General features: G+C 42.4%; 2 protein-coding genes across 2 annotated transcripts in view; one reads left to right on the forward strand and one right to left on the reverse strand.

Moving 5' to 3' along the window:
• The window catches only part of RINT1 (RAD50 interactor 1), a gene marked incomplete at both ends in the record, with an annotated part of 26102 nt that extends 23322 nt beyond the window's left edge, over positions 1–2780 (forward strand). The window contains 3 exons of the mRNA XM_084230066.1: positions 614–794; positions 866–984; positions 2588–2780. Of these exons, the coding sequence (XP_084086192.1) occupies positions 614–794; positions 866–984; positions 2588–2780 (493 nt within the window). The remainder of the gene's footprint in view (positions 1–613; positions 795–865; positions 985–2587) is intronic.
• Positions 739–7528, reverse strand: EFCAB10 (EF-hand calcium binding domain 10; the record flags this gene model as incomplete). The annotated part of the gene is made up of 4 exons (XM_084230067.1): positions 739–784; positions 4115–4202; positions 4611–4775; positions 7420–7528. 4 exons carry the CDS (start codon positions 7526–7528, stop codon positions 739–741), a joined length of 408 nt encoding a protein of 135 aa, XP_084086193.1.
• Between the last annotated feature and the right edge of the window lie 4075 nt (positions 7529–11603).

The following is an 11603-nucleotide window of genomic DNA, read 5'->3' on the forward strand; positions in this document are numbered from 1 at the left end:
TGCCAGGGGGTTGATCTAGCCTGTCCCCCATTTTACAAAGGTGCTCCTGTAGCACTCTGAGTACATGCATGGTACAGTTTATCCCACTGCTGTAATTCCCTGTGAACACCTCTTTTTCCTCCACCAGACTGTGAGTGCCTGACATAGGAAATATCTATCTGTCCTAGTAGAGTTCCTGTCACACAGAGTACTTATATTCAACTTGGAAGTCTTGTTATAGTCTCTGTTTTGTTGAAAATTAGAGCATAAAATTAGCTGATGTATTAAACGATTAATACATTTTATATTTTAACTGTTTTATACTACTAAGTCATATAAAAAATTTGGGATTAAAAAATACTATCCTCATTAAAGAAAGAATATTTAACTGAGAACTAGAACGTAGCTATAGGTACATTTGTTTTCTAAGAAAGCTTTTAATGTTGTACAGAACATTTTTTCTAATTGAAAATGCCCAGAACACTACTTTCTCAAGTTTAAAATGGTTTAACCATTTGTTAAAATCTTGTTAATTAAAATTGTTGGTTGTTAAAATGATAAACAATACAAAAGTGATGACATTAGTTAGGAAACAAGGAACATGCTAGAGGTAATGCTGTTTTGCTTCTTCCAGGTGGCTGTCCCTGCCGTCGCAGGCAGAGCAGGCAGTCATGTCCTTGTCCAGTGCTGCCTGCCCCTTCCTGCTCACGTTACGAGACCGTTTACTTCAATTAGAGCAGCAGCTTTGCTTTTCCTTATTTAAAATTTTCTGGCAAATTCTTGTGGAGAAGCTGGATATATACATCTACCAAGAAGTAAGAGCAGTCTATATATTTTGGGGCTGTGAGATAATGGCAACTGTTACATGAATTATTTTTGGTTTCAGATAATTCTTGCTAATCACTTCAATGAAGGAGGAGCTGCTCAGCTGCAGTTTGATATGACTCGGAATCTTTTCCCTCTGTTTTCCCACTATTGCAAGAGACCAGAAAATTATTTTAAACAGTAAGTTCAATATGGAACAATATTGATGTATAAACTTATTAGAGGAAGTTGAATTTTTTAAATAACTTTAGGTTTCCAGTGATGTTTGGTTAAAAATTAAAAATTTTTAACATTTATTGTATACCAGAATAATATATAATGTGACCATTGACCCCCAAATTTACCAGAACTGGATATAAATTATATGTTGGGGGCCTCCCCGGTGGCGCAGCGATTGAGCACTGGGTTGCGAAGTTGCCCGCGGCCTCTGCGGCGCTGGTTCGATCCCCAGCTGCTCCTCGGCCACCGGAGGAGGGTCCCACATGGCGCGCAGACCTCTCCTGCCGCCCGCTGCTCCCCTCAGCAGTGTACTTTGGTCCTTCTGCCTGCTCTGCTCCCCGCTCTGGCTCTGTTGAATTCTCTCACCCTCCCGCACTTCTGACTGTACCCAGTGCATGTATAAACAAGCAAACAAACATAAAATAAATAAAAAAAAATTATATGTTGGGCTTTGCTTTCTAATGTTTGGTTGTATTCTCCTAATATGCTTATTTCTAGGAATTACATAGAAAATGAAAGCTAGTTCTGTCAGTAAAATAAAATTTAAAAAAAAAAAGAAACTAAAAATAACATATTTTTAGTTTCTTTTTCTTTTTTTTTTAAAGTCTTTAAAAAGATTTATTTATTTATACAAGAACTGGGGTACAGGCCAGAGGTGTGAGAGAATTCACCAGAGACAGAGCAGGGAGTAGAACAGGCAGAATTACTGAAAACACTTCTGAGGGGAGCAGCGGGAGAGACAGGAGAGGTCTGCCGCACCATGTGGGTTTCTCCCTGGCCGGCCAGGAATCGAACCCATGCTGCAGAGACTGCGGACAGCTTCACAGCGCTGCGCTCACCTGCAGCACCACTGGGGAGGCCCTATTTTTAGGTTTTTTTTTTTAAAGGACAGGTTTATTAGGAAAGGGATAAAGAAAAAGAGAGGCACCTGCATAGTCACAGGTGGGCAAGAGAGCTGCTAAAAATATATTTAATACCTAATGACAGAACGGGCCTGAAAAGTTTCTTAAACATTTGATGCTAATTTTGACTCTAAGGATAGCTATGAATGTATGTAGGGTTTCTTAGTATTTTTGAAGTTGTTGATTTAAAATTTAAATTAGAGGGTTTCTAATGTTATGAAATATTTCTTTTAAACTTATTATAAAAAAATCATACTTGTTTCAGTAAGACATTGACTTGTCTTTTTTAACATTCCACCTTTCAGGTTCTTTCAATTTTCTCTTTTCTCATATCATAATCTACCTAAATAAAACCTTAGCTACATGTAGTAGACTCTCAATATCAGTTATTATATTTGGGGAAATAAGAGTATATATTAAAAACAATGATCCTATTACCTTAGAGTAACTTCATAAAGTATGCACTCTGTACACATACAGTCATAATATTTTCAAAGAGCCAAATAATAAATCCATAAATTGTTTTCATAGAAGGCATATGGACTTACAAAGCAGGGAAGGTGTTTAGTTTCTCAAAAGTGAAATTTTTACGGGATAATTTGGATGATATACATAATGGACATCTCATTTTCCTCCTGCCTTTTTTTTTTTTTTTTTAACAGTATAAAAGAAGCCTGTATTGTTTTGAATTTGAACATTGGTTCTGCCCTACTTCTGAAAGATGTCCTGCAGTCAGCTTCAGGGCAACCTCCTGCCACAGCAGCATTAAATGAAGTCGGAATTTACAAACTGGCACAGCAAGATGTTGAGATTCTACTTAATTTGAGGACAAACTGGCCTAATATGGGAAAATAATGCATCTTTTGTTTTAGGTGTTTTGTTTTTTTTTTTAAACAAAGGGAAGCCAGTTGGATTTCAAGTTATATGATTAAGTCTGAATTAATGAAACTGGAGAGCTTAAATCTTTACAGACATTTATTGTTTTGGACTTACAATGTTATTAAAATGCTGACCATATTTCATTAGTCCTCTCCTTCCTAAGAAAACAAAAACAGAAAACTCAGAATCTATGAAAACACAAGTAGTTCCATTTACAAATTGTTGAATGTATCTACTGTATGAAATACAAGAACAGAAATAATATAACCAACTTTCAATTTCCCATTTTAATTAAAGAAGATTCGGTTGTGGATAATCAAACACATCAAAGGAACCAAGAAAAAATAATTTTAGATGTATGTTAATCACTGAAATTCCTGTATCTAGTTTGGAAATTAACTGTATATCCCATAAGAAAACACATTTTGAGATGGTGATAAAATAGGATTGTTCTTATTTTCCACAAATATCCTTCCATTTAAAATACTTCCTAGTTCCATTCCATGTGATTTTGGCAACCTTTTCTTTCTTGAAACATTTCAGCCTAAAACATTGCTTCACTCTTTCCCCTGGGATAAGGAATATAATTAAACTTTAAAAAAAAAATATTTATATAACTGATGCTGAGATGGGAATCTTAGACCTTTTTTCTTCTAATTTTTTCCCTGGCCTTAGACTATATTAAACAATAATTTCCTGATTAATAGATCCTCAGAGAGTAAAACTTTTGAACAAATTGAACTAGATTGGCTGGAGGCTTTCTACAATTCAATTTTATTTCAATTTTTTTTCTGACTTAAATTCGCCTTTATTTAGAACTTTTCATAGTATAATACCTCAAAGCCAAAATTGTCAGGCTAGTATGCAGCATATAGTATTGATAAACATTTATTTTGTGATAAGTAATTTTGAGGAAATAGTTTGAAAGAAATTGTGTTACTCTACACAGAGATTTTTGAACTGGTATATTAAGTTTGTGGGGGAGGGGGGACAAAACCCAAACTAGTGTATTGAGCTCAAAGTTTTTCTGCACTGGCAGACTGGGGGCTTCTCCAACTAATTCTTTGAGAATTGCTGGGGATTCCCATTGAGAAAAGAATGAAGCTGCCTCTGGAATTTGGTCTCTAACTCTACCATCTTCCACTTCCCTATTCCAGACTCAGTGTCTTTATTGTGCCCCCTATCAGCTGAAAGTTTCAAGGGAATAAAATGCTTCTCTCAAGGTAGAAACCTCTGTTTTAAAATGTATTAATTGTACTTCAAAATCATGCCACATTATTTAAATATTAGTCATTTAAAAAGAAACTTACACCTCATTCTTGAATCTCTCCAAAGTTATTGCACGTCCATCATCTTTTAAAACTTCATCTGCAGTACACAGACCCAGGGTTTTTAGGGCTGTGAAAAAATAAGAAGAAAGGAAAATTTTACAGGCCTCCCTGGTGGTACAAGGGGTTGAGCATAGCACTATGGGGTGGTCCACAGCCTCTGTGGCACGAATTCAATCCCCGGCCGGCTGGGAAGCTGCCCACATGGCGCAGCAGACCTCTCCTGGCTCGCCCGCTGCTCCCCTCAGCAGTGTACTTCAATCAGTTTGCCTGTTCTGTTCTCCACTCTGTCTCTGGTGAATCCTCTCACCCCCTGCACCTCTGGCCTATACCCCCCAGCTCTTGTATGCATAAATAAATCAATATTAAAAAAAAATTTTTTTTAAAGAAAGAAAAATTTTACAAGGTAACAATCACTTTCTGCTAGTGATACTTAAGAATGATGAGAAACTTACTTCAATTTGTAGAAGATACTGACCTTCTTTATACTGCACAAATGATATGGTGCCTCTCTTTGAGGAGTCCATCATCTCAAACATAGATACAATGTTAGAGTTATCCATGAAGAGAGGAAAATGTACACCTGTTATTTTGGCAATTCTCAGTCGTTCCAATAGAGATATTAAATATTCCCTTGGTTTTCCTGTAAAAGAATAGTTTCAGTTCTTATATGAAATTAAAATCACAATGGGGGACTCCCTAGTGGCCTAGGGGTTAAGTCTCAGCACTATCACCACTATGGCCTGAGTTCAATTCCTGGCCAGGGAGCTAACCCACATATGGTGCAGCAGACCTCTCCTGCCTTGCCCGCTGCTCCCCTTAGAGTGTATTTCAGTAGTTCCATCTGTCCTGCTCCCCACTTTGTCTCTGGTGAATCCTCTCACTCTCCGCACTTCTGATCTATACCCCAGTTCTTTCTACACACTGAAAAAAGACATTTAAAATAAAATGTCACAGGGCCTGGTGGCGCAGGTGGTTGAAAGCTGCACTGTGAAGCTGTCCTCAGCCTCTGCAGCGCGGGTTCGATCCCTGCCGGCTGGCGAGAATCCCACTTGACGCAGCAGACCTCTCCTGTCTCACCCGCTGCTCCCCTCAGCAGTATGTTTCTTTAGTCTGCCTGTTCTGTTCCCCGCTCTGTCTCTGGTGAATCCTCTCACCCTCCCGTGCATCTGGCCTGTACCCCAGTTCTTGTACAAATAAAATCTTTTTTAAAAAAAATAAAATGTCACAAATGGAACTATAGTCATTTAACAATTACCCAATACCTTTGTTGAAGGTATAGTACTGGGCACTGGGATTGTAGGCCTTACAGAAAAGGCAAGACATTGAACAAACTAGATATACAAGTGCTTTACCCCAGATGGGTGAAAAAGAAGTAGAGATTAGACCGCCAGCTTTTTTTCAAAAGATCGGGTAAATCTAATTTTCAGACATTTTAAAAATTTGGAATTGAGGATGTGTGATCATGGACCTGTCCCCTCAAAAACAGCCTGAGCACGCTGTCTAGTCTTAATTTCTGTAACTCCTTTACATTTCCAAGGTTTTCATACTCGCATACATGTCATAATGCAAGTGGCTTCCCAAGGACCCAAAGTAAAGATAGTGTGTCTACCTGAGCATCAGTCACACTCTGGTGGGTAATACGAAACATTTATATTAAATGCTTATAACTATAGAAGAACAAAATACAAATGTTTAGGATAAAAGAAGTAACCTTAAGAAACGTTCTATGTAATATCAGGCAAAAAGTCTCCTTTGCCACAAAGAGTAACCTCTGAGCAGCATTATTACAGGGTCCTGGCAGAGGAGAATTTTAAAGGATCAAGCTGGACAGTGATCAAGTTAAACTTAGGTAGATCGCTGGTAGATTGCATTGGTTGACAGGAGTGTTTCGACAGAATACTAGAGTGTGGGGTCTTTTATAACAATTAGCAGATGGGGGCCTCTCTGGTGGCGCAAGGGGTTAAGACGCAACCTATGAAGCTGTCCGCAGCCTCTGCAGCGAACCACCTAAGTTTGGCTAGATCACTGTCCAGCTTGATCCTTTAAAATTCTCCTCTGCCAGGACCCTGGAACTGTCCCTTGGTGATAGACTTTGATCATGATCCCTATTCTGGAATAAATGTTCTCTCGATTATATTACAGTCTGAGTTGACAACATAAGCACATTTTCTATATATTATACTTTAAATGATCTCTGTTACTTCTGATACCGAATGTAACATAAACACTATGTAAATAGTCATTATACTGTAGTCAGGCATAAGGGTAATACATATTATTTTAACCTTCCCTACATAGGCATGAGATTGATACTATTTTTAATTTTTTTAAAAATTCATTTATTTATACCTACAAGAGCTAGGGTGCAGGCCAGAGCCCTGGGGGGTGAGAGGATCCACCAGAGACAGTGGGGAACAAAACAGGCACACCACTGAGGGGAGCAGCAGGTGAGCCAGGAGAGGTCTGCTGTGCCATGTGAGCTGCTCCTTGGCAACGCTGGGAATCGAACTTGTGCCGCAGAGGCTGAGGATTGCCTCATAGGCTGCATCTTAATGCCTTGTGCCACCAAGGAGGCCCCGAGATTGATACTATTTTTATTCCCATTTTTTCCAGAAGTTCAGGCTCTTGCCCATAGTCACACAATATTAAGCAGTTGAGCTAGGAACCAGGCTGCCACTTGGGGCCTCTCTCACACCTGCCATGAGCTGGCCATGGAGGCACAAAGAGATCCTTCAATTAAGAACTTGTTTAATTGAAGGCCACATAGTTAATTGACTGCACGAGGACTCAAATAGCAGAAAGGCAGTAGGGAGCGTGTGAGAGTGTGCAGGCTGGGAGGTGGGGAGCAGGGGTATCCGGGAGGGAAAAGGGCTGCAGGCAACTGGGCTTATCATAATTCAGAGGTTAGTTCTAAGACCCCACACCCGCCGTGGATGCCAGAAAACTCCTAGAGTACCAAACTCAGATATATACTACGCTTTCCCCTGTAATACACACCTGTGATAGTTTACGAATTAGGCACAGTGAAAGATTAACAAGTAAAAATAAAGTAGAACAATTATAACAATATACGGTCATAAAAGTCATGTGAATGTGGTGTCTCTCAAAATATCTTAGCCCAGGTAATATCTCCGAACAGTGACCGACCTGGTCACTGAGACCGCAAAAAGCCAAATTGAGACTTCGGAACCGGGGGACTGGCAATTTCTGGGACCGCCTAGATTCCGAAGGGGAATCTAATCTTTCTGGGGGGGCAGAAAACGAGCGGTAGGCAAGACACTTACTCGGCCGGAAGTACAGGAGAGTGCTGGTGAGATAGTTCAGTAATTCCTTAATCTTATGTTTTTCCAGATAATTCCTGGCCTCAAGCTCCCTGCCGCCACCGGGCTCCATCGGGCTGGTGGAGGTTGCTAGGCGACCAGGCAGCGCCGCGCACCTCTGGCCCCGCCCCTTCCGCCTGGCGCGTCACGTGACCCCCGTGACTGACAGCGAGTTCTACACCTGGTCTGCTGGGGCGGAGAGGGGTGACCTCAAGGGTGTTGGGAGGGTCAGCCAGGTGGCTGTCGGATAGAGCGGGTGCGTCAGAACTGGACCCGATTTTTTTTCCCTTTTTTATCTCTAGCACGTAGCTCTCTACTTGTTGACCTGATGAACGAGAGCGCCTGCTAACACGGATAACCTAACACCAGAAGGAACTCGTGTGACTGGGGGGTGTCCAATGGAGAGTCCTAAATAAGGAACATTTTTGGTGTGAGCAGCCTGCAGCATGGCGCTGGCAAAGGGCAGGGAGGAAGACTATTCTCGCCACCTGATTGTGGGTGGTGAAGCATGCGTGAACCTGAGCATCATTATCTCTGCTTTCTGCTTAGCTAGACAGCCTGGAGCTGGTCTGTGAGACAGAGCGTCTTACAGGAGTTTTGAGGGTCACTAAGTAAAATGGGATGCAGGTGGGTAGTAATGGGGTTCTGATGAGATGTTAGGGTCCAGTGAGTGGGTTTTGGGGTTACCTCTGAGAAAGGTTTCCTCAGAGTTCCCCTTTCAGTGGCATTGGGGAGTTTTACCAAGAAGTCATTGTAAAGACATAGGTAGGTGAAGGTTATATTCAGCAGGGATAGTTTATTAGAGAAAAATAGTAGAGGAAGGCATGCTTTTTATCAGCAGAATCCTTTAAAGAAATAGTATGTGGAGGGCCTCCCCTGGTGGCACAGCGGTTGAGCACTGGTTTGTTCCCCCGTCCTCCGGCGAGGGTCCCACAAAAAAAAAAAAAAAAGAAAGAAATAGTATGTGGAATCCTTACATGTAGAAGAGATGAAAGAGGGGGAGCTCTACATTGGGGTTCACTCATAATCCAAGGTCCCAATATTTAAGTTCCTTTAGTTGTACCTTCTCGCAGGAGCAAGTCTGGCAGCCGGAGTGAGCCTGGTGACAGAAAACTGGAGACTCGGGAACCCACAAAGAACTAAGGAACAAAGCAAATGCATTACTCCGCGGGGGCAGACCCCTGGTTCCTGATGGTTTCTGGGGAGAATTTGAAAACTAGTGATATGGGCTGTTATTCTTCAGTATGTTTTATCTGTTCCCTGGTGGTTTTCTCTGTTCTCTGATGGAAGGGACAGTGAAGCACAAACAGCAAAGGTATAAATTACAGGGGCCCATCCCCAAGTCATAACAATCTAAATGCTTGCCCCTTCAGGGTTGACTGACGATGAGTGACAACTTGGGAAAGTGACTCTGGCTCAGCATAGCAGAAGCCAGACAATAGCAGGGGTACTAAAATGGAGTGGGACCCTTGCAGAGGGGACAATGACTACCGGAAACAAGGACTAGAGATATTGATGAGGCAGGTCCTGAGGCCCAGCTGATAAAGGGGAGTGTCATTATGTCCGTTGACTGGCTTAAAGCCACCATGGCCTCAGAAAAGCTGTCAAAAATGTGAGGGACATTTCTTAGCGGTGAGAAGACTGAAGTTGGTCCACTGGTCATAGTGATTGCTCAGTGCTTGTCACTGTGCTCTAAATACTTGGTCTTCTCCTTGAGAACTTCATATATTTACTCTCCAGGAGTTACTCACTCCTGGAATAAATAGGTCTGCTCTTTATATTCTAGAAACTCATGACACTAAAATTGCAATTGATGGAGTTTTGCAGAGTGTGGGGTCCTTGGGTTCACTCTGGGAAAGTTTTCACCAGAGCTCCCGTTTCAGCAGCACACGGCGAGTTTCCCAGGCGGGTTTCTCCACGAGACAGAGTTAGTATATTTAAAGAGCAGGTTTATAAGGGAAAGGAAAAGGGACAGGTTTTGCTAAGAGGCCTTCATAGTTGCAGGCAGGCGGCCATGACAGGTCACAGGCAGGCAGGAAGACACTGCCCTGCAGAGGGAGAGAGTGGGTGAAAAGAGGCACCTGCATAGTCACGGGTGGGCAGTGGGAGTGCTGCCCCGAGCCTGTGCAGAGACTGCACTGATATAGTCCTTTTCTCTTTGGGAAGGGTCACTTCTCCATGGAGTGGCCTGTTTGTTGCTGATGTTGGGTAACAGGCAAAACTAGAAAGGGACCAGAGATTCCAGGGTGGGCCCAATCCCCATATCTTTACCCTCAGGCCTGTGCTCCACTCCCTAGAGCATCTGATCCTGCTTGGGTCTCATGCCTTGTGATAAGGCACTGGCACCTAAGGGTCTGACCTCTACTGCTGGGTTAATGGTTGTTATTCCCCTCGACCCCTACCTCCTTGTGAGTCAGGTTTTGGTCTTGGGGCACCTCCTTTCCAGTCTTTCTATTCTTGTCCTCCATCACAATGATCTAATATGCTCTGCCTGTAAAATCAGGCTGAAAAGAGCACTGGACCCTGCTGAGGTCTTCCCAAGTTGCTGATTGTTTTCTGTTCCAACAAGCCTGGTGCTTTTCTTCACCACAGCACAACAGGGAGGGCCCAGCACTGCCTCTCAAAACATACCTCAGGCAACTGTGGCCTTGAATCTCCAATTGCCCTGGAAATTATGCTAAAGAGAAGTATCCAAATGCCACCTAGTGGAGTCAGCTATTCTCTGTCGATGCCATTCTTAATAAGCAATCAGGACTTAATCAGCAGCAGCAGCAGCAGCAGCAGCATCCTGACACTTCTCTGACTCCTTGTCCTCCATCTGCTCATTACTCTGAATATTATTATCCATCCTCACAGTGGTTTGGGAGAGTAACTTCAGGTGGGAGGCATCGATGCAGGATTCTCAATCAGGCTGCCCACTAACAGTTCAGTTCACTGAACTGTTAGTGGGAAAGGATGTTCTGAGCTAATCCCATGCAGGCTTTGTGGACTCCACCCCCACTCCAGACCAAAGCCAAAGACACTGGGAACTCCAAATCCCATCACCACCAAAGGGAGGGTGGCTGGGACCTGAGCGTGGAGTTAAGCAGCCAGGGTTGGTATAAAAACCAGACACGTGGGCCTTGGGGTCTCTCGTTCTCTCCTTGCCTCCTGGCTTCATGGCTCCTGGCTCGCGGCCAGCTCTCAGAGCGCCATTTGGGATTCCAGATCAGGGGATCGGGTAGGACGCATTTAAAACTTTGTCTCCCACTTTTCTCCCTGAGCTGTACATTTCCTCATTTGCCCTTCCCTTGTAAATCTTTTATTAACCTTTTGCGTGTGCCTGCAGTGGGGTATTGATAAGTACTTTCAAGCGCGTGGGTGAGGACCCACAGTCAGGCACCCCGTTTTTTATCGGGGCTGCCCTATAACAGAACCATATGGGGTCTTTTAAAAAGTACTAGGGCTTGGACCCCATTCCAGGCCCATGAAATTGACTCTTTTGGATGAAGGCCTGGATATTGGTGGCTTGTGGTGATGGTGGTTTGAACAGCTTTGAGGTATAATTAACTTTTAATAACCTGCACCTATTTAAGGTGGTCTCTTTGATAACTTTTGATGGATGTATATATCCATGAAATCATCACCACAATCAAGATAATGAACGTATCTATCACCTCAAAGGTTTCCATGTCCCTTTCTAGTTCCTCCTTCTTATGCCTCCCTTAAATCTGCCTCCCTATCTCCAGGCAACTGCTATCTGTATAGATTAGTTTATAGTTTCTATAATTTTATGTCAATGGGACCATAGTGATGTGCTATTTTTTTGGGGAGTGGGTGTTTGGTTATCTTTCACTCAACATAATTATTTTTTGAAACTCACCCATATTGCTGCATGAGTCAATATTTCATTTATTTGTGTTGCTGAATAAAATCCCATGATATGGAATCTTGTTTGCTCATCTACCGAATTGTTGATGAATTTGGGTTGTTTCAATCTAAGCCTATTACAAATGAAACTGCAAGGAATATTTATATAGGCCATCAGCAGCACCCCACCATCACTACCATCTTCACCAACAGTACCACCACCCCAACACCTCAAGGAATCGCTGTCCTCGCAATCATTTTCTTGATGTCAGAGCAGGAATGACTCACAGATGGGAGGA

This window comes from Talpa europaea, assembly GCF_964194135.1.
Source record: "Talpa europaea genome assembly, chromosome: 3".
Taxonomy (NCBI): domain Eukaryota; kingdom Metazoa; phylum Chordata; class Mammalia; order Eulipotyphla; family Talpidae; genus Talpa; species Talpa europaea.